Below are 24,003 nucleotides of genomic sequence, written 5' to 3'. Positions count from 1 at the left end.
AGTGATGGTAATTAAAGGATATAATACAGAAAAGCCTCCTAATTCCTGGGTGAAATATCTCTTATCATTATCAGAATCAAATGTTGTATCAAATGGTCAACAACTTATTTCCCACCACATGGATTTGTTACTGTTTGGGCAAAGGTTATTTAACTTAGATGGTAAAGTATGGTAACTTGTGATTTATGAAACATTCTGACAAATGTATTTGTGACTATCCCTGTGTGCACCAATTCCACCTGCCTGATGGAACAAACAGCTTGCATCATCACAAAAGCATCAATTTCTGTAGTCCTCGTACTTCACACCACATTTCAATCCTTTGTTCATTTTATTATTCATATCAGGGCTGCCAACTTTTGACTTCAGCTTGGAATGAGATTTGGGTGGGTGGAGGTGGGGGTTCATAAAGACCTCTCTCTGGCCTTATGAACCAACACATTTTTCATAAGACTTTTTTTTGCTAATTTGATTTTAATGGGTAGCATTTTTGACATACACTCCAGATATTACACTACACTACAAAGATCTGTGCTCCTCACCAAGTCGCTCCCATCATCTGACACTCCCCACTTTATTCTCTCAGGATTATCCAAATAAAAGTAATATCTGAATAAATGATCATCTCAATACAGACCCAGAAACAGAGAAAATAATGGTAGAAAAATGAATACAATATACAATATGAACAAGAACAAAGACAACAGGGATAAATCTGGAACAGTCACATTGGTTACTTTGATACCCGTAACCTCAACACTCTCATTTTGAAAATAGGTCTATGCACGCCCCATAAAGATAAAAAGTTGTTCAGTGATGAAGGTGCTTACCTGCTGAATATTGAACCATCCATGGGTGCCTGGATATGTTTTAAAATGGAGGCGCAAACTTGGAAAGATACATACTTGGCAGGGGTTGTCTGGGTGTCCTCCCCCAGAAAAAAAATTTGCAATTTAAAGCAAATTTCCTGCATTTATACACCACCTAAACTCTTGGATTAAATCAAGACACAGCCACCTACACTAGTCTAGATTAGTTAGATTGAGGGTGCTATGGAAACCAAGAACGCATCAAAAACAGTAGGCTATATAATTTAGAATTGTGAGAAAGTTTCAGCACGACAGAGACACAGGGCATCCCTGTAACCATAGTAACTCACTCTCACTCCAGCCTGCTTGTGCACGGTGTGAGAGGAGAGGGAGAGACACTGTTCTGCTGCCAGAGGAGCCACTGACTGAGATTACTCTGAGCAGCATGCATGAGACTAAATTACAATATAACAGATTTGTATATATTTCTCACTTTCCCCCTGATGGTCTGAATAACTCGCCGCTGTTGCGGTGTGCTGCTCTGTCTTGTCTGTCCGTGACCTGTCAGTGTCCTCTTTTCGCACTGCGAGTTGGCAGCCCTGTTTGTATCGAATTTTTAAATGTTTTTAAATTATATTAACAAAAAATCCAATATATAACACATTTGATGCAGCTTGAAAAGAGAAATGACCAGAGAAGTGACACTGTAGCTGTATCACTGGAGAACCCATCATATTTAAAATTAACAATATGGTCTGGCATTTTCTTTTATCACATCATTTCTTTTTTTCATTTTACAGCTCTCATCAATGGGAATGATGACTGAGTACTACCATTTCTTCTTCACAACTTTGGTGAGTTCCAAGATGGAAAAATGTACAACAAATAGCAAAGTTATTTTATGGGAGATACCAGACAAAGAACAAACTAGGCACATCTTCTTGTGCTTATCTGGCCAGTGTAAATTCACTGGGGACGTTAAAAAATGTTGCTGTGATTTATCAGTACAATCAAAGGCTGACAAAGCGACACCCTAAACTAGAACTTAAATCTCTATCCCACTCTTTCTCCCTCCATCACACACACACACACACATATAAACACAAACACACCCACCTTTACCTCCTGCTCCTCATCTCCACCTCCTCTCTCCCCTTTGCAGGATTTGTTTGCCTTGGATTTGGAGCCGTACCGCTACAGTGGGGTCAACATGACAGGCTTCAGACTACTGAACATAGATGACCCATGGGTGGCCTCCACTATGGACAAGTGGGCAATGGAAAGACTGCAGGGTCCCAAACAGGAGAGTGGCCTGATGGATGGAGTCATGACTGTAAGCCCCGTACTGTTATTTTACATTACAGAGCACAAACACTACAAACACCTGCTCTGTTGAAAGCCCGTGATGCACATTTGTATGCTGTATACATGCTTGCATACAACTGTAAATTGCAAACATCTGCTAACCTGTAAGTCTTTGTAGCAACTATACTTCAGCATGACAAAAATGTTAATACAATAATCCTGAGTTATACATGTTCCATCATTATATCTATGTTTTATCCTGTTTACTTCACTAATGGCACAATTTTCCTGGAGTAACCATCATAGTTTAATCTTATCACATTTTCATCTTCAAGACTCTTACTAGAGGGTTATTACTGTAATTCCGCTGTTTACAACGGATGTTTAGTTGTGTATACTGCACAGGGCCTTTGAGTGTAGTGTGAGAAAAAAAAAAATCTTTCCCTCACTGCCTCCTCTGCAGACAGATGCAGCCTTGATGTATGATGCAGTGTTCATGGTCGCTGTTGCGTCCCAGCGGGCCACTCAGATGACCGTCAGCTCCCTGCAGTGTCACCGCCACAAACCCTGGCGCTTCGGACCGCGCTTCATGAACCTCTTCAAAGAGGTCAGTGTCAAATAAGGGCTGGAATTACAGAGAACCAAAAAAAAGCTATTCGTCAGCAGGGTGACTTAAGAAAACCCTTTTAGCTTGACCACCATGCATTTTTGATGATGTGTTTCAGCGTGTTTTGAAAAGGGTTCATTCGCACAAGATCTTGCAAATTTACCATGTTCGGCCTCTGTTGCAAACATGCAATTGAGCGACAGTGGATGTCACATAATGTCATGTGATATGGCCATGACAGGCCATGCTTTGCTTCTGAAAGTACACAACATGAAAATATACAGTATTTATGTACTTATAAGTTGAAAGCATGTGGCCTGGCTTGACTGTCAGACTGGATGCCTACAGACAGAAATGAGGCCTTTGATGCATGAGTGTTTTGATCTCTTAAGTCTTAAATCCAGCAGAGGACCGTTGCCTACCATGGAGAGGACACATTATCATTCAATCCTCTCATTCATATTTCCCCCCATCTCTCTCTCTCTCTTTCTGTGTCTCTCTCCTGTTCAGCTTTTCATTTTGTTTGCCACTGCCCATCCTTTGAAGCATCTTTCCTCCTGTGCTATTCATCACTTGATATCACTTGATTTGATTGCAAGAACCAGTAATATGTCTCACATAGCACTCAATTAAAACACCAGAGCGGAATACAGGGACACAGCTTTCATTTCAATAGCTGAAATTAATTCCAGGGCACTGTAACCTGAGGGCTCTCTCTCCCCTCTGGCTAGTACACAATACTCAAAGTGTTTTTGTGGACAAAACTGAATTAATTCCATTTTAAATGTATGGACACTTTACTGCAAGAAAAGTCTGTTCACTGAGTACAGGATACAGGGAGGTTTATGAACTTTCTGTCATAAATAACACTTGATATTGCTTATTGCTTCAGTTTTAGAATTTTTACAAATTCCACTTGTTCGGGTTCAAGACTTTCTTGCTCCAAATGGGCAATCTGGCTTACAGTTGTGCAACATGGCTCTACTCTTATTTTAGATATGCCCAGGTATACCTCCCTCTCACTCTCAGTATAAGAAAAATAACTCTTCTAAGACCGGAAAAAACTGAATCACAGAAAGTATGTGTATGTAAGAAATCATCAAAATGTTGATATGTATATGTAGCTGAAACAACAGAAGAAAAAATGTAAAAACACTACAGCTCATAAAATAGACTGAATGTAAAGATGTAAATGACAGGTGCGGTGTATATGTAATGTGCAGATTTAGAAATTAACTGTCTTGTCAAAAAATGCCACTGCTTTTGGCATTTACCAACTCAGATTTACTATTTATATCCCTACTGTAAATAGAGTATGAGTATGCATATAAATGTAGTTGTCATCACTATAGTGAAAATAAACATTCATGCATATTTAGCATGTACCACAAAACAACCTGTAGACTCTTCTGAGTTTACCTGACGTGATCCGGTGAGTCCTCCACCTGTCTGTCAGCACTGACTTCTCGCTGCCTTGATCCCCTTCACTTTCTCTCCTGGGAGTCTTTTCCAGAGCTTCAGTAAGGCTCTGTGTATACGAGGAAATCAGAAGGCATTTGAGACGATCTCCGTCTTCTCTCTCCCTCTGCATTTCTTCTCCATAGGCACAGTGGGATGGACTGACAGGGCACATTGTTCTTAATAAGACAGATGGCCTGAGGAGAGACTTTGATTTGGACATCATCAGCCTCAAAGAGGATGGCACTGCTAGGGTGAGGACAGAGGCCTGGAACAGCCAATTACACCACTCTCATGCTGCTTCCACACTGGCTGATTCATTCCATTAAGGCATGTGTATGTGTGTGTATGTTTGAAAAACAGAGAGGTACTGTTGTGATGTTGTTTCCCATAATCCATCCACACATTTATTATTTTGTATAGATTTGTTCAGTTGTGAATATTAATAATCTTGCAATTTATTTTTTTTCCCCTACACTGTCTGCGCTTCATGTTGCACCCTTCACATTTTCAAAAAGGGTATTACGGAGGGCGGAAGTCGCCTCACAAAAAGGTGGATCAAGGTTTGTGCCAGTGCCCCTTTTGGTCAAAGCCTTTGTTGTTTGCCCCCCTCTCCCCGCTTTTTCTCACTCTATATGCCACGCACCTCCCTGCTCCCTGCCTTGTCAACCTTGTTTCTCTTCACTGATTTTGTGTATAGCAATGCCATGTTTTTGACATTTCAGTTTTCTCCGTGTTTGGGTCCAGGCATTGCTCTGACACTTGGCAAAATTTAGCAGCAGCGGTAGAAGGCGTAGACATAACAATACCTGCATTAGAAGTAAGAAGTCCTGCAATGTCACCCCCTGTAATGTCATAGTTGTTTAGTTTCTACGGCTGGTGGCAGTGAGCAATAAGAAAGAAATGAATTTATCGTGTAGATCGATCACTTTTGCAGAGACTTGTCAGTCCACTACTTATGATATGCTTCACTGTCTTCATACTTTCATGTCATACAGACTCCCAGTATTAAATTGCAGCCAAGAGGGATCCAGTTAACAGAGGAGACGACAGCTTAAGTCAAGAATCAAGACTCACTCCAAGTGGAGAGTCACATGCATTTCCCTTTTTGGCCTATGATTGACACATGGGGCAATGCACATGTTAAATGCTCACTGCAATGCAATTGTGAGAGATCAAATTAAACTTGTTTTATTCAGTCATTCCTTTCTTTGTCAAATTAAGTTGCATTTTAAAAGCAAATCTTTACTGTCATTAGCTGTGCTCTCATGATTTAATTTTTGAGTTTCACACTTCTTATTTAAGTCTCACTAAATATAAAATATCACAAAATATACTGTAAAGTAAGTTCCAGTTACATATACTTTATACCTCTGCTTATCAGCTTGAAACCAATGATTTGATGAATGTTTAATTAATTTCTTCCCCTCAAACACATAGTTTACTTTCAGAAGTTGGCAAAATCCTTCCTCTCTGTCTCAGTTGTCAGACAGACAGGTGTGTAAGCAGGCAGCAGCTGCCAAGGTGCAGAAGTGGTGATTTATACTGTAATTTTAATTCCATTCAGTAAATTTAGCCCTCAAAAGCCCCCCCCCCCCCCTCCGAGGAAATACCTCTATATGGCAGACACATCACATAAAATGCTTGACTTTATGGTCATGAAAAATGAATTATCACTCGGTTGCAGTCGCGTTAGTTCTTGGGCACTGGAGTGTTAAATACACTCTGAAGAGGATGATGACACTAAACAAAGTGAAAGTCTCCTGAGAAATAAAGTATTTTCTCTTAAAGTTGTTGACTCTGAAAATAACATTTTCTTCCCTCTCATCTTTCTTGGTCCGGCTTAGCATGTTTTCCGCTCTGTGGTAACGGTTTTCCAGTCTGATTTGGCTCCGGATGGCGATGAGCTTTAGGATTCGTAGATAACATTTTACTTCCAGCATATGAGAGTGAATTCCTGTCAGTTTTTATAGCACACTTTGTTGTTTGGAGCTGCTCTGGTATGCACGATAAATTTGCAAGGCTATACACGGTAAATTCATGACTTAGAGGTTTAAAAGCTGATGACTGTATGCTGTGCTATGCTGTATTTTAGCTTTGATTTCAGATTGCTTTATTACTGAAACACCTTCAGACTGACAGTGCAGTTTTATTTCATAGATGAGGATGTTTTCACAAATGTTCGACAACATGCAGCATGAGCATGTGAAACTGTGCCTTCTGAGACCAAAATACCCTCCACACCTCCCAAAAAATACTGTCCATTTATCTTTGAGATTGAGGACAATACAATTAATTAAATCCCAACCCCATTGTGCTCCTCATCTTCAGTGTCCAGAGATAAAACAGATTTATGGACTCCTATACTGAGTGGACCCTTGTGAAAGTGCTGCAGTGGAGATATAGAGTGCTTTTAGCAAGGTGTGAATGAGCACATTTTCTATCTGTCTGACTGGGTGAACAGAATAAGATAGAACGTAATGAGGAGTGAAAAGCATTTTATCTTTTCCAACAGGTAATCCCACATAGTCCTTTTCTAAAACAATAAATTCTGAAAAATAAGACTCTACCTCTTGTAGTGTTCAGTTTAATAAGAAGTACTCATGCATTCATTATTGCTCATCTTCTTATGCAGTGAATGAGAGAACGAGCCATTGTTTCTGACTGAAAACACCCAAATTCATTGCTTTTTGTTCTCAGACTGAACTGTTAGAGGAGGTAAGCGTGTCTCTATCACTCGCCTTAGTTCTATTAACAATGAAGCCTGGTCATTTAATGCACTTAAATTTATTGCATCAATGTTGTGAGACCCCTTGACCTTTGCTCAGCTCTTTACCAGTGAGGGGATTTGAAATGGTCAAAATCCAGCTGCCAGACGCCTGATCTAATCTGATAACTGTCTGGATTATACCGCCTGGTCCGATGAACTGAACACTCTCATTCACAGTTACTGTAACAGTATGGAGGGCCATGTTGTCCTCTATCCCTTTTGACCCTGTCTGATCCTGCCCTTCATTCATACAGCCCCTGCTGGTGTGATTTCCAACTCCTCACCATCATATTCAAGAGATATTATGCACACAAGTGAGTTATTGTGATTAACATGTGTCCATTATTTTTTATCTAATTTTTTTCAGTACACGGCATTTCAAAGTTTCACTTCTTTCTGCTGTCAGATTTATTTCAAGTTCGACCAAAATTAAATAACGATGCTAGCAGATGTTCGTGCCAAACCCGAGCCTTAATTCAGCATTAAAAAAAACCATCATCTTCACATTTGTTATAAAAACAGCTTTGTTGTTCAGGCTGTACAATATGTTCAAAATCTAAGCGTGATTTGTTCCCAGATAAACCGTTACACACAACAGGAATGATATTGGTTTGCATCAGAATAGCTGTAAACCTTTACCTGATGCACATGATCGGCAGCTCAGTTTGGAAGAAACTACATCTTCATTTTCATAATGACTGTACACACACAAAAAAATTAAGTTTTCGGTGCCTCGCCCAGAATCATCAAAGCAAAGTGGTGCAAAGGCAACTGTGGTAGAATAGTGAACAGAGCAGAAGGTTGGAAAAGAGCCAAACAGTTAGGAGTGTCAAGTCTCTTAACCTTTACACTTCTTTTTCATTTTTCTGTTTGACGAATCAGAAAATATGATTAATATGCAGTGTATTGGAGCAGTACGTAGTTTCCTGTTAAGACTTACATACTAAATCAAGCTCTGTATATTTTAGTTTCAGAGATAATAAGAATATTCAATCAGCTTTTCCTTTAACAACCACTGATGTTAGTGATCATTAATACAAATACAGCCTTATTCAAAGCTGTAACAATTAATGTGTAAATACACATCTACACACTGAGACATTGCCTTCCGTGGTGACTGCAATAGCCGGCGTCAAATGTGTCTTCCTGTGGTTCTGATCAAAGCAGAAATGGTGGTTCAATAAATTTAAAGCCCTGTTTGCCTTTCCAGATTGCTGTGTGGAACTCGTACAGGGGGATGAACCTGATGGAGTCCAACCGAGACAAGAATAACAATGTGACAGACTCTCTCGCTAACAGGACTCTTATTGTCACCACGATACTGGTGAGGAGGAAGGTTAAACAGAGGACAGTATGGGGGGAAAAAGGAGGGGGGTACATATGGGATGTGCAGAGTGCAGATGGAGGTACAACAGAGGAAAATACAATGACAAGGGTGGGGGAAATGGTGAGGAAAAAGTGTTTTATAGGAGAGGAATATGGTTGCTTAACTGGGTAGGTTGGATAGTTTGAATTTGTATTTTCACAAATGTGTAGATAAAGTATATTATCAGTCATTAAAGTGATACAATATCCACAGTAGACTTACTAATCCAAACACAGTTGGATCCGCTGTTTAGACATCTTGCCACTCACCCAAGGGTCATCCAGCTGCCTTTAGTACTTAGATAGCATAGCATAGAACGAATTGAGTCAGAATAACAAATATGCTTTGAAAACAGTAAAACACAGTGTTTTCTTTTTCTGTACAGGAAAATCCATATGTGATGCATAAAAAGTCAGACAAGGAGCTGGTTGGGAATGATCGCTTTGAGGGCTACTGCCTGGACCTCTTGAAAGAGCTCTCCAACATCTTGGGTTTTACGTATGAGGTCAGACTGGTGGCTGATGGGAAATATGGAGCCCAGAATGACAAGGGAGAGTGGAACGGGATGGTCCGAGAGCTTATTGACCATGTGAGTTAATAGCCGTCACACTGCAGGGGTACAGGTATACACAACCTTGGCTTTTTGGTTTCATGAATGTTGCCACCATAATGACCCATTCTTCATGGCTAATCTGTGCCAAATAGGGTACTTCTCATGTCTCAGCTCTCTTGAAAAATAGAGTCAACACCCACAGGGTCCAAATATGGAATGTCCACAGGACAAAAATACTGCATTCACATGCAATTGACAAATAATCAAGCTGAAAGTAGTCTACAATTGAGTTCACAGATGGTAACAACCTGTTTGCAGGTGGATGTGTTCCCAGACCAGAAGAATCACTTTGCTGTCTTTGATGATATCTATAGGACGTGCAGTATAATCAATGGTGGTAACATATTCGGACAAGTTGCGCCCTCTGGCTATATAAACAATGCTTCTAACAAAAAGCTTGGGCTGTTGCCTGTGCCTGTGCTCATATTCGATCACTAGTCCTGGGAAAAAATCTCCTCCATTTATCTCTTGTAAAATTTCCTCCATTAATCTGTAGTGTAGTTATGTTGTTCTGTGCTGTTCCGAATAACAGTTTGTTCTTTATTAGAGAAGAAAACTGATCTTTAACAAGCTATATTGTCTTGCCACAGTGGAATACTAGAAGACGTCATGTGTAATGTTTAGCTGTACCAATTTTACCTGTAGTATCTTACTTCTTCTTCTGGCTTTTCCAGGTAGCGGACCTTGCTGTGGCTCCCTTGACCATCACCTATGTTAGGGAGAAAGTCATTGACTTCTCCAAGCCCTTCATGACCTTAGGCATCAGCATCCTGTACCGCAAACCTAACGGTACCAACCCGGGCGTGTTCTCCTTCCTTAATCCCCTGACTCCGGACATTTGGATGTACGTGCTGCTAGCCTGCACAGGAGTCAGCTGTGTCCTCTTTGTGATTGCCAGGTAAGAGCACAGATTGATGCTTGTCATAATGAGATGATGTATGATAGGATTAGGATGTATAGGTGATGGGATGACAGCATACTTAACAATCCGTAGCCAGTCTGCTTTTAGGGTCAGCTTTGCCTCAAGCTCTTTTGTTAATAAGAGTTTGGAAGTGAAAAGGACAGGAAAGCAGTGAGATGGTGGCCAGTGCTTGGCATTTAAAAAAAAACATATAGAGTCATGTAAATTCAAATTCACACAACAAGAACCACAAATAGTCTGGAATAATTGGCATGGCTGTGGCATGAGTACAGCTATTCTAAAATAACCAAAAAAATAAGCTTTTAGCTGCCTGTCAGCTGCCAGATTGGCTTTCATTGTGGTTGTTAGGTAGCAGGGAGTAATTGTGAGCTTGCTCTTCACCTCGCTCTCAGGTGGTGTGTACTGTAAACCCCCTGCCAGCAGGTTGCACCCAGCAAGTAGATTGGTTGTGAAAATCAAAATGCAAATCAAGGTGAAGTGTAAATTGCACTGAAAAAGAACTGGAAGCCTGCATTGAAGTCAAGTGCATGACCAATGTGTCCCTCTGTCTCATGATTAGCAAAATAGAAGGGGTTGTTTAGATTTTATATATTTCCTTCTGCTATCTGAAATCCCTTTCATCTATTTTTTCTCTCTGTTCTTTTATTGTGTTCCAGGTTTACTCCATATGAATGGTACAACCCACATCCATGCAACCCGTCCTCGACTCTAATACAGAACAATTTCACTTTACTCAACAGTTTCTGGTTTGGTGTTGGAGCGCTCATGCGGCAAGGTATTTATCTCACAGTTAGCAATATTTTTTAATCAATTAACGATGGATTACATGACTACTTGTGTGAAATGTGTATGTGGCTGCTTGTAGTGATGAACCCACAGAGAATTATCAACTGACTCGGCATTTAGCTCTATTGAGCTTTATAGTGTATATCAGCTCATTATTTTGCTTTTCTGGCATGTAACTTTAGCATTTTCAACTGTAGCAGGAAGCTGCTTTCAGCTACAAGGCTACAAACTACTACAGCTACAGCTACAAACCCACAGCATGCTATCTGCCCAGCACCAAACAGCAGACAAAGTTAGGGACTAGCTGATGAACATAGTGGAGCATTTAGCAGCTTATGAGCAAGACATTTCCCTCTAGAGTTGGAGACTAAGACAGAATTAAAAGGAAGAGAATATTGGACTTGTCAGATGACTCCAAATTTATTCCAATGTTGCTCCATATCAACTTAAAAGGTGGTGTTGTGCATACAGCTTGTTTCCGATGCCCCCAAGAGGCCAAAAAATAAGTCTAATGAACTTCCTCCACAGGAGTTAAGACTGTACTGACACTGTAAACTCTGATCTGAGCTGTTTAATTCAAGACATCAACATTCAACTCCTACTTACTGTGAATGCCCTTCACATGTAGCCTTGATACATACTCTATGAATTGCAACCTCACCCAGTTATTGGAATTATACTGCATTTCATGGGGACTTGACCTCCCTCCAGGCAGGAGATTTGGACAGGATAAGTCGGATGTGCCTGATTGGGTGGCCAACAAACCTACTGACAACATCAGTCCATGATAAAACGGCGATGCTGATGAAATGCTGAGATTCTGCTAACAGCGAGCAATGTTGTCTTTTCTTTCACTATTGATAAATCAAGAATCAAGCAAGTGAAGCTTTCATTAACAGTGTGGATGTATTTACATTTGAGTTTCTTTTGATTTTTGGTCTGTAAACCAGGGTACTGATAAGCTAATCCTTCACCCCTGCGAACTGTAGCAGGATTCCCATTTTACATTTCATGCCATTCTATCTATACCTTTATCATTTTATTTACCCTTTTAATAATAGCATCTCATCTCATTCCACTTAATCTCAAACAAGCTCAGACTAGTTTTATTGTGTACGTACTGCAAGCTAGCTGCTGAAAGTCAAATCTGCATGTGTGTGTAACCTAGCTGTGTGGTGTTTTACAATGGCCTTGAGCTTTCTATGAGATGCTGTGTCTAACACATGGCAATTTCAAACCCTCCAGAATTGCTGTTTTTTTACACTAAAAGCAAAGTTACAGTAAGAATTTGTCCAATCCAAGTGAAAAAGGGTTTAAAAATAGGCACAAATGTTCCAAAACCTGGTACAATAAATATGCTAAATGTATTCTTCCATTACATAAATGTATTCTTCCATTACATTAATCGTTTTTCACTGCCTCTTTGCTCTGCACAGAGAGGAATAGATAAAGCACGGTGCTGCTTTTGCAGTGTTATGTTTCATTACATTTTTGTGATGATGTGCTCTCTCATTTTCTTTATATCCAGATTTCTTTTGTCTGTCACATTTGCTTCTTCTAATCTGTGCTTTTTTGTTCTATTGTCATATTTCTTTCAGACCCAACAAGTACTATGGTGCAGAGGGAGAAAATAAACATACTGTATGAAAAGGCGCACAATTTATCATTCAGGGCTGAGGTGAAAATCTCATTAAAGCTCTGGTGTGAATCCAACTATTAAGATAACCACATTTAGACTGGGGTACTTGGTTTGGAAGAATATAGGTGTTTTTTGTCATTGTATTGTTTTTTTTAGTTTTAAAGAACATCAAATAGAGCACAATAAATTGCACTTATTACCATTCTAGTTGTACTGTACTGGTTGTGACATACCAATGTTAGCGTAGTCGTACCTACGTTATGATCATTTTTCCATCCTTCCCAGCACTAACCCTTAATCTCCCTCTTTTTAAAACCTTTTAAATCTTTTTCTTAACCTTATGTCCCCCATTACTATGCTTCCAGGCTCGGAGCTGATGCCTAAGGCTCTGTCCACTCGTATAGTTGGGGGTATCTGGTGGTTCTTTACGTTAATCATCATCTCCTCCTATACGGCCAACTTGGCTGCCTTCCTCACTGTGGAACGAATGGACGCACCCATCGACTCGGCAGATGACCTGGCAAAGCAGACCAGGATTGAATATGGGGCAGTGAGGGATGGATCCACCATGACCTTCTTTAAGGTACAATGGGTGTAGGCTTCTCTGCAATATAAGTATAACTGCATCTAATGTAGCTTTAACCTTTATCAAAGTCACAGCATAATAATGATGATACTAAACAATGATGAGTAACCCTCATCATTGTTTAGTATCATTTACAACATTAAATACAGAATACACTAAACTAAAACACAAGATTTTTATAGTGTTATGATGTTGGATGTCTATGTTAAACATAGTCAAAGTTCCAAAACATGAGGTGAATGTATGCAAAATACTCCCTGCTAGTCAAAAGCCTGGGCTTCAGCGTCCCTCTCGTGATGACATCACATTTTTCGCGCATGCCCACAAACACCGTCTGTTCTGTAGCCTTTGTTGCTAAGGTTGTTGCTAGGGTTATTCCACAGGTTGTTTATGTTGTCCACTTGTATATTTCGGATCAGATTCAGGCTCGAACATGGAGATGTATTTGAGAAGTTTCTATTGGAAATCTGCCGAGGGCCAGCTGGCCAATCAGAACAGAGTAGGTTCATATGGAGACGGGCATCAAGGAGACAGCAGCTAAAATGCATGATATGTCCCCTTTAAGGGAAACGTTGAAACGTGAAATCAAAAACATACAAAGGCATGTATCTATTGTGAGTCTTCAGCAAAAGAGCTACCAATTGTGAAATGTTTGCTTGGTTTACAACTGTGCCTGTACAGTACTTTACATTAGATTAGGGATGTGCAGAGAGCTCAGTATTTGTGTTTGTATCTATATTTGTTGAGGCAACAAAATAATTAATGTTTATATTTGTATTTGTATTTGAATAAAAGTGGAAATAGGCATAAAAATCCAGTTATCCATTATTTATGCCTTGCCGAATAACGTATTTGTATTTGGGCACACCCCTACATTAGATGCACATCCTGAACGTTCCACCTCTAATTCAATGAGTTGCATAATGAGCGAAAGACTTTTGAAGACTGCTGGAATTATAAAATATGTGATCAAACATGTTTTTGTAATTTAGCCTACAACCTAAAATTGCTCAGGTTTCTTCATATAAATCAACCAACATTAATATCAAACACTGATCACAATAGCCTTAATACTGTGTGCTCAGGACGGATAAATTTATGGTTTGCTCCCTTGTCTGCTCAACTGAGTGAATTTACAAACCACTGTGTTGTCAGTCGGATTATGTTGTACTTTTTAAACACTTTTTTGTAAGCAGGAGTTAGTGGTACAATACCTTTATGTTTAGAACGTCAGAATTGTAAGCATCCCCTCAATTGCTACTCCCATCATCCTGTAGCCTATCTTTGCTAAACATCTCATGAAAAAGAAAAAAAAATCTACAGACAGAAAGAGAAAAGAAAGACTTGTATATACTTTAATGAGGAGAGTATATGATGGTACATGGAGAAGATGCATATTAAGACTACTTGTGTTTGTGTTTTGGGGTGTCTGTGTTGAAGTTGAGCATACGTTCATTTGTATTATATAAGGTATTGCTGCACCGATGTCCTTAGGCAGGTCTGCCACTTCCTTCCCCCACCGCCACTCGCTCTCCTTGCATCCTGGTGGCTCAGCAGGGGTGATCCATGCAGGGCTTTATCCTCCCAGATTGCAGCCAGTGATTACGGCTGCCTGGATAGGAAGAAGCAGGCTGTGTTGATGGCTCGAACAAATTGAATCAGCTGGGGGAGATTTAGAACACAGCTGTCCCATTTTCTCTGACTGAGCAAGGAAAAACACAGACACACACCCACCAAGACACACTCTAAGATAGATAGAGTCCCACACATCCTGCTGTTAAACATATATATGCTTATGATAATATTTGAAACATAGTTGAGTATATGTACTGTGTGTATATGTGCAGCCACAAACAAATGCATCAGCAGTTCTTGCCAACTTTTTCCTGTCTGGCTCCTTTGGCAGAAATCAAAGATCTCCACCTATGAGAAGATGTGGGCATTTATGAGCAGCAGGAAGAACACTGCGTTGGTTAAGAACAACAAGGAAGGTATCACACGGGTCCTGACGACAGACTACGCCATGCTGATGGAGTCCACCAGCATCGAGTACATCAGCCAGAGAAACTGCAACCTCACACAGATTGGAGGTCTAATAGACTCCAAGGGTTACGGAGTGGGAACACCTATAGGTAGGAAAGGATGAGATCAGGAACCCAACATAGATCCACAAACTATAAATTGTGGACATAGTGTCTGTCGGATCACTTTTGATGTATAGCATTACTCTGCAGTGCCATCTTTGTCACTTTTATCCATTTTTAATGCCTTATTAATGGAAAAAGATGAAATTAATTTTCAAAAACAACTCAAATCATTTTAAAACAACTCAAAGAAAGTGTTGTGTCTCACTCTAGAAGCAGTTCATTTTGATTTTTTTTTCCTTAACTGGGGAAATTTTGCTGAGCACTTCACTGAGAACATGTTCTTCCACCTGCATAGTTGTACACATCTGTGCCTATAAGCTGCCAAGTACAACAGCAGCCACTGAGCAGCTACAGGGGATCACTTGAGAGTTAAGGCTCAAGTGCACCACAGTGGAAATGCTGAAGGTGGGGTGGCACTGGGGTGTAAAAATGAAAAAAGAAAGTATAGAAAATAGCATAACACAAAAACCAAAAACACAAAAACCCCAATATCCAGCTTGTAGGCAGTATGGAGGGGGGTCCAGGGTGGCTTTACTAGTGATCAGAGGTGTGTCAGAAAAAGTTCTTCCAATGACTTCATTACATTTGGATCAGGTGGTATTATCCACATAAAATTGACCCTGTACAGGTTCAGGCTCAGATAAAACAAATCAAGAACTAAAGAGTGAAACAGCGCTGACAACCTCAGGGCAGATGCAGCCGTGCCTGGACTGAGATGAGCCGACAGCTGAGTCTGTCCAGCTCTTTTCTCACCTGATCCACAGGTGCCGGATATTGGAAGCCTTGGAGGATAGTTTAGGGGAACCCTCTAGGACCAGAAGCCTCCTTGTCGAACCTTTTAAAAATGCTTTGATTCCTTTAACTCCCTGGCCCTATATCTGTCTCCTGCAGTACCTGGTCTCTGGTCTGTTTGTAACCAGTGATGGTTCTTTTTCCATCCCAAACCTCCCCTATGTTGTTCTGCTGTAGTTTCCCCTCCTTCTTCCTGTAGCAATCCTTCCCCTGAGCAGTCTTCCCCCTCTGATGTTTCTGTATCCGCTTCATTTCCTCTCTATCCCCATTCCTAGAGGCTCATTTCTTCTCATTCAGAGTCTTTAGTCATGTAGGGTTTACTGTTTATTGAAACAGCGTAGTCTTTGTCAGAACAGTGTTATCCACACAGAAGTTAAATTACTCTGGTTTACATTCATCCTATTCATGTGTACTACAGAGCCTATCACAATCAGTCACCTCAAAACAATCTCATCTGTCTTCAGTAACCATCCACTCACAGTTATAGTCATCACAGGCTGCTGGCAAAAGCTCATTTATTAAAGGCTTTGGGCTTAAGGGCTTTGCATCACTAACTTAAGTGCGGCCAAAATGGAAATCTTCTTTAAGTTACTACAACATCAGTTCATACTCCAAATACAAGTAAATGCTGGCTTGTATATTATATTTAAGTCAAGTCAATTTCATTTGCATAGCCTAAAATTACAAATTGCCTCAAAGAGCTTTACAATCTGCTCAGGATACAACCACTCTCTGTCCCTCTTCCAGGAAAGACAAACATGCAGTATATCATTTATAAAGCTTCAAAGAAATAGAGGCTGAATGCAGCAAATAACAGGCGATAGTAAAGATAGAAATATAAGCATTCTGAACACTGGTAAAAGAAGAAATGTGTGGGCTTATGCAAACCAAGCTCAGCATTGTTACTTCAAATTCACAATAATAAACATTACAAATGCCAATTGTAGTTTTATATCCTCGAAATACAAGTAAAGTCTTGTTTCCTGTCACGTACAGTGCATTTTGCTGTCGGAGTAATGGCTTTAATTTCATGATAAAAAAAAAATGCTTGTGGTTCACTAAAACACTGTAAACAATGTAAACAGAGGGGTGCCTCAGCAGGGCTGCCATGCCTTATTTTATTAATGGGGCACTTAAAGGTATTACAAAGAGGAAACAGCATGTATTTGCTCTGTCAGTACATCTTTATATTTGACTTCTGTGCTCTTTCCTCTCCCTCGCCAGGTTCTCCATACAGGGACAAAGTGACCATTGCCATCCTTCAGCTGCAGGAGGAAGGGAAGCTGCACATGATGAAGGAGAAATGGTGGAGAGGCAATGGCTGTCCAGAGGAGGACAACAAGGAGGCCAATGCTCTGGGTGTGGAAAACATCGGTGGTATCTTCATCGTCCTGGCTGCTGGTCTGGTGCTCTCTGTGTTTGTGGCTATTGGCGAGTTCATCTATAAGGCCCGCAGGAACGCAGACATAGAGGAGGTGAGTGAGGGTGGGAAACTTTTGTTCTACTGCTTAATGGTGGAGATGGGAGGACAAATGACTGGATTAAAGGATTAAAGAATACACTCCGCTCTGAGGAAACTTGTGATGAGATCTTTGTTTCAAAGTATCATTGTTGAGGAAAGAATGTGGTTTAGTTAATTGTAGGTTGTTTCAAATCACATGAGAAAATTAGGGACTATTAGACTCTCACACACATTTTCAGAGGCTGAAGACAAGCAATGTTTTTTGTCTTTCTTTGTCAGTTACTAATTAATATCACTTCTCACTATAGAAGTGTTTGTAGATGTTTGTTCAAAAAAATTAATTAGAATTCATTTAAAATCATATTTACTCTTGCTGTGCCTGACAGTCCTACACAATAAACAGTGGGTTAAATATAGTAAAGAATTTGTGAGTAGACATAAATCATTCACTTGCTAGTATTTGTGTGACTTAATTCTTTCTCATATGTCCAAAATATGCCATCTATGATGCATGACACCATGCATGATGTATGTCATCAATAGTTGATTTTGCTTGAACTTGCATACTTTGGTTCTTGTTTTTTTATATCTTCTGTATTTTTCCACCAGTTTGTTTATTAAGCACAAAATGAAAATGAAGAATGTCTATCTCATTTAGCTGAGCATTAGTTCTATCTGCTTTTGAGAACAAGAACATCCCTTTACATATTGATATCAAAGGCAATGAAAGAGCACACGATTAGTTTCTTTGCTTTGCCTTTCTTTTGTGTTGTCTTTCATGCTATTTTATTTTCTTTTTCAAAAAATTATATGTTATCAGAATATGTTCTAACTTTTCTGTGTTGATCTCTTTTGTGTTCTTTCCTCCATCCTGTTTTCTTTGCATGCTTGCGTCAGGCATTTTGTTTCTTTTATGGGGTGCAGTCCCGTCAGTTTCAGCGGCGTGGCTCCACCTCCTCCTCTGGCACCTCCTTATCTACAGATCTGGAGAGCGGCAGGCTACTGGGGGATGACACAGAGTAGCCATGGCAGCACATTTACAACACATACACAGTCTAGACAATAGGTTTGTAAGACCTATAACCAGGTGTCCTTCTCTTTGCCCCTGTTAAAACATCCCAGTATACCTGCACCTGCATCACCCAATCCCATTTACTATTACCCTTACACTGTACCTTCATTATCTGAGCCTCATGCCCACACTGCTTCCCTGCAAAATGTCCTTTTTTTCTTGTGGTTATATTCACTTGTTATGTCAGTCCTGAGACAGCTCTCCTCTTATTTATGTGCTCTTGTTATATAAGGAGCACTTTACTCATGAGAGCCTTAAATTACAGACTTGTATAAGGGTTGCAAGTTGCAAGTACATTGTTATATAAAATGTGTGAGTTGTAAGCTTGTTTTGAGCTTTAAAATTCAGTATAGCTTGCAAAATGTAGCAGTCAAGTTTGTATAAGAAGTGTAGAGTTCTGCAGTGCTGCTCTGGTGGTAAGTAGTTTTTCTCGCTTCCACTGTTTGTTTGCTTTTTACATTTGGGGGCATTTTGACTTTATTAGACAGTAATAGCAGAGATAAACAGAAGAAATTCAGGATGACATATAACAAAGGGCCCCATTTGGAAACAAACTGGTGACAATGTGATCATGCATCTTAACCACTTGGCTACCAGATACACCTAGCTTGCATTGGATAAGCCTTCCACCACCAGCCTACAAGTTGTGCTTCATTTACTGTAGTCTCAATAGACATTTGTGTATACTGCAGAAGCAGAGTTTGATTGCCTTTTGGGAAATCAAAAGATAGGGGAAGTTATTTGAATATTTTCCCCCTCATTAAACTCTTTGGTACGCTGGTGTGGTTGGCTGAAATTTGGATAACAGTGATGGAACTATGTGTTGGGTTAAAATGTCCCCTGACGCAAAACCAGGGCCAAAAGTAAAGTTGTAATTTCATAAATGACTGCTGGTGACTGCAGGCAATTTTAACTGAAGTAATGATGGATGGGAGCACAGAGGGATACAGACTTTCAAGGTCTTCACTGCTTCCCTGGACTGACCTTGTCATCTTGAAACATAATCCATCTGTATTTGATGTAAGATGTAAGAAAAACCCAAGTATATATTCAGTGAGTTATAGCAGATACTGTATTAACTATTACAAAGAAAAATAGTTGATACTACTTTCATTAAAGGATGTAAAAACAGTGCACATGAGATGCACATGTAAACCACTAAAAGAATAAATGAATAATAATAATAATAAATAAATAAGATACCTTACAATAGTAAGGTCTGAGGTTGGTAAAGGTTTCTTTGCTGAAACTGAGTGTTACAGGTATTCATGGGAAACCCTGCAGGAAGCCATACAAGTTTGAGAAGCCTTAGGCATAGCCTAAGGATGAAAGACAAAGGTCTGGTCCATGGATGCAAAGACCAACAGATAAAAATGGGATGACTTTGTGCCACGAATAATAATTTGCAAAATAAATTTAGAGAGCACACCCTCCGGAAGAGAGCAAAATGAAAGGAAAATAAACATGATCGAAGATTAATGAGTTCAATGCAATGTATTATTCTGCAGAATCAAATAAGCCTTAGGGTTCTCATTTCAGATGGCCCTCTCTTTGATAATTTCAAATAATTACCATATTATGAATTCATGGCTTGCTGTATTAGGATGTTGCACAGCAAACACTGTCCTTCATCTCTTGTCTGTGTAATTGGATTTCATGATGAGACAACAGAGTTTACAAGTCTTTTACAACTCTTTTAGATAAAATTACAGTGTATGTGTGCTTAATCATTTCTGGTGTTTGTCTGGTGAGACTTTAGAGCTGACGTGCAGTCATTGGCTGTCTGCTCACATTCAGCTGCAGGCAAGTTCACTGACGCCAACTTGCAAAGCTGAATCAAATGTCATGGCCTTAGGTTTAAACTGAAATTAGTATAGCTTTCAGTCAATGGCGTATGCAATAATTCCCCAGTTGATCCAATTATGAAGCAGCATTCATTTGTTGTTTCATGTTAGCACGTTCATGGTCTTTCAAATAACAACATTAAGAAAAGTCATAATGACTTTATTGAAAATCAGCATTATTGGTGTATTAACCCAGGCCTTTAATTTTGGTTCTCTTTTGCAGTGTGTGTCTTTTAGAGCATTGATGGAGGAGTTAGGTATCTCTCTGCAGTGTTACAAAGGCATCAGGAGGAGGTCAAGACCCCACAGCGGAGCAAGGTCAGCTTGCATCTTCTGTCAGCCCAAACATACTGCAAAGAGGGAGACAGTGAGACGAGACTCCAGCACTTGAGCTTGGATCAAAAAACTGATGGACTGCTATATGAGCACTTCCTCCGATTTATTTGTGAGCCACCGTATGTTATGAAGTTGTTTCCTCATCACCCCTGTCCTTATGCTGTATTTGTACGGATAATACATAAAGCATCATACTGTAGATGTAGTTTACAAAGTCTTGGCCTTGTATCAACATTAATAATGTAATGTTAAGACAAGTGATGACTAAGAAAATGAAAGCTCTCTCATAGTATATACCATTGCTGTTCCCTCATGGCTGTAGTTCACCGTTCTGAGCAGATTGCAGAGTTGACACTTTATAGATATTCCCATTGTGTAAATGCAAGACAACTTTACTGACTTTCAGAGTAAACCAATTTTTGCATTTTTTCAAAACTGCTGTCTGATTTGTTGTTGTTGTTGTTGTTGTTGTTTGTGGTTGGCAGCGGTGTGTGTGCATGTTCCTTTGTGTACCTATACTGGCAGCTAGCTGTTCCACTGGCAGCTTGCAAAGTACCTTCAGAGCCTATTGCTGAGCCAACCCTGGCCAGTGAAGGGAGATAAGGACCTCTAAGGAAAGTCAGGAACACACCTGCTGTTTCATACCCTTCAAACACCGACATCACAAACATCAACCCTCCGCTCCACACGCACTCACACAGACACACATAGCCTCACAAATGCTTCTGATCATGAAATATTGCTGTCTGTGCACCAGAGAAAGGATATGATACAGGGAGAAGGAAAGGACAATAAATGAGAAACAGTTTTTTTTTTTTCAGTGTGTGAAATTCTCAGGAGGTCAAAGACAAAACACATTTCTGTGTTCCCCGGGGAATAACAGTCTTGTTTTTCTATAAATCATTTTTTTCTTTTTGCAGTTGTCGAATTTGAAAGCCTGAGGGGTGATCTTGTCTCCCAGTAGTGACAGTGAATCCCAGTGGATGTGTGCATTCGAAAAAGTGAAAAGTATCTGCCACAATGGGGTTTTCTTCTCTTAACATACTTTACAAGCTTGGTGTGCATGTAATATAACTTTCCTACCAGCATTTTAAAGGGCCATTTAATTTATGATGTGATTATAATCCATGGACAGAGCCTTAAAATGAACACAAAAACATTCTCATAAACGTTCCATATAAAAAATCAGGTTTGTACATGCTGGAAGATGGTCAATGAAAAATTTATTTAAAACCCCTCTCCACTCAAAAATGTTTTTTTCCTCTTGTTCCTTCACTTGGATGTTTGAGATTCACTGCGCAGGGTGATGTATGTGCAGAGTTTGTTTTCACATCCATCAACTGAAGGGGGAAAGTTTCTCTGTTCTCACCTTAAATGTGAGTTTGAGGCATGTACCTATAAGCGTGATATGTGACATCACAACTAGTTTGTAAGCCAATCATGGTCCAGTATGCAATTAACACAAGTGTGATGTGGAAACTTGAAGCCTCCAGTGCACAAACACTGAGAATGACTGTTAGTGAAGTATGAGACGCCTTGTTTCCAGCAGTTAAACTTTTAAATTTGCATATTCATAGATTTTCCAATGAGGGAGAAGGAATAAATGTAATTTTAAGGATTTTTTATTGAGGTACTTTTTATAGTGGGAAAAACTACGTCAGACACATCACATCAATTATTATTCAAAGAGTATCTTTCATGTCTGAAAACCTGTCTGGCGGGGATCTTTAAATTTGATTTGGTTTGAGTAATTTACAATCACTCATTTGCTTTTATTCACTGCATGAACAAATGATTTCTGTTTTTCACAAATCTAAACACGAAGATCTATCACCTGACCGCAGTATATATATTACATCGGCCTTGACCTCTGCACTGCAGGTAATCAGAATGAGTAATGAAAATGTTCTCAGCAGCCTCAGCACAATTACCTCTCTGCAGCATGAATAAAGAGAACATCAAGGGCAATCATCACTGAGTGACTCACACACCCCTACTGGAATTTGAATTGAACTTCGTTCATCAGGACCTGTTGCAGCATAATCAACTCTGGTGCCTGGAAGCACACAAACACATCAAGTTGACATCTCTGCGCAGCAAACAACCAAATGGTTGTAATGACATTCATGTTTTCATTAATCCTGCGTCCTCCTCACTTCTACTGTGTTCTGTGTTTCATGCCATATTAGGAGCTTCCACATATCCTCACGTCTGTTCCTTTACTCTGAAGCTGACCTCAAAGTAAAATAAATTAATCAGTGAGGGAGAGAAATGTAAGAGTTCTCTTATGCTCCTTGTCTCTCTGCCACCTCTTGTCCAAACCTTTTAATCTCTTCTCCTCATCAGCACCTACTTTCAGTTACTCTGTCCTCCCCTTACCCTCTTATTGTGCACTCATCCTGTACTCTGTCAGTGGACTGGATGTGTACTGGTGACATATATCATTTATCTTGTTCTTTTGGAAAATCCTATTGATGCCAGATAGCCAGTATTCCTGACTTTCTGGAAAGAATGCCATCAATAAAATCAGAAAACATTCAACACACATGAATCGACAAACCAAAAGTTGGTCAGAAACTAACTTTAAAGGGAAAGAGAAAAATGAGAAGGACTGTTAAAGTTGCACCTTAAGTATTAAATCATAATACAATTCATTATCAATAATGTCAGGACTTTCAAAACTAACCTCTGATTCCCAGCTTTCGCTGGCTAACGCAATGACATTTAAAAACAGGAAAGAAAGAAAAGAAAGAGCAATGAAACACTTTATAAATGACTCAAGTCAGAGGTTTTGTTGTGACATTTCTCTCGGTGGATTGTGTGCACTGGTTTGTGTGCATCCTAGGAGAATTGGACCAAGCTTTTCTTAATCTCTTCATGTAATGACTTTTCTCTTTTTTGGTATTTAGATTAATTCTAGGATTGGGCTCAGTCCAATGTAATAGCGTTTGGTTGTCTCTAATCTTCTAACCCCATAATTCTTAATCAAAACCAAAGGCCGTATTTATTTATTTATTTTTTATCATTATCTAATCCGTCATGAACGAGGCCATGGATTACAACTCTGACCTTGGCATCCTGCACGGCTGAGAGGGATTCTGCTCCTCCTTACTAACCTAGGATGACCTCACCTGAGCACCATTCTGTTGTTGAGCAATGTTTCTGTCTTCACCTCTGTTCAAATCCTTGTTTGTTTCACCCACATAAAGTATTTGTTTAATTGGTCTTGAAGCACGGAGCCTTCAACCTTGATGGTGGTGGAGAGGTAAAAGAGAATTGTGGAGAGATAAAGGGATAGTGGCATCTGTCTGTTTGTGCCATCAAGAGACTAAGAGAGTCAGAGATTATGATCCATACTTCTATACCTCTTGCACAGATGAAAGGAAAGAGATAAAAGAGATAAAATCCCAATGAGAAAGAGTGAAAGCTCAAAAATCCTGTAGTTGTTGAAGGAAAGTCAGCAAAGCAAAGAAAATTAAAATGGACAGG

General features: G+C 39.7%; 1 protein-coding gene across 7 annotated transcripts in view; it reads left to right on the top strand.

The window, feature by feature from the left end:
- The window catches only part of grik1a (glutamate receptor, ionotropic, kainate 1a), a 36,571-nt gene extending 15,566 nt beyond the window's left edge, over window positions 1-21,005 (top strand). For 2 of the 7 annotated variants that reach the window (XM_044371667.1, XM_044371671.1), the window contains 13 exons: window positions 1,610-1,663; window positions 1,972-2,142; window positions 2,578-2,721; window positions 4,326-4,433; window positions 4,698-4,742; window positions 8,160-8,273; window positions 8,701-8,904; window positions 9,603-9,826; window positions 10,507-10,625; window positions 12,641-12,858; window positions 14,768-14,993; window positions 17,025-17,275; window positions 20,402-21,005. In XM_044371667.1, coding sequence (XP_044227602.1) covers window positions 1,610-1,663; window positions 1,972-2,142; window positions 2,578-2,721; window positions 4,326-4,433; window positions 4,698-4,742; window positions 8,160-8,273; window positions 8,701-8,904; window positions 9,603-9,826; window positions 10,507-10,625; window positions 12,641-12,858; window positions 14,768-14,993; window positions 17,025-17,275; window positions 20,402-20,569 — 2,046 coding nt within the window. In that variant the 3' untranslated portion in view covers window positions 20,570-21,005. Of the gene's footprint in view, window positions 1-1,609; window positions 1,664-1,971; window positions 2,143-2,577; window positions 2,722-4,325; window positions 4,434-4,697; window positions 4,743-7,203; window positions 7,264-8,159; window positions 8,274-8,700; window positions 8,905-9,602; window positions 9,831-10,506; window positions 10,626-12,640; window positions 12,859-14,767; window positions 14,994-17,024; window positions 17,276-18,159; window positions 18,329-20,401 lie in introns of those variants that run through there. The other 5 variants (XM_044371668.1, XM_044371670.1, XM_044371669.1 and 2 more) reach the window with 5 other exon arrangements.
- Window positions 21,006-24,003: the final 2,998 nt, after the last annotated feature.

Source organism: Thunnus albacares, chromosome 13 (genome assembly GCF_914725855.1).
Source record: "Thunnus albacares chromosome 13, fThuAlb1.1, whole genome shotgun sequence".
Lineage (NCBI taxonomy): Eukaryota > Metazoa > Chordata > Actinopteri > Scombriformes > Scombridae > Thunnus > Thunnus albacares.
Note: the sequence above shows the minus strand (reverse complement) of the source record. Positions and strands in the feature narration are given on the sequence as shown.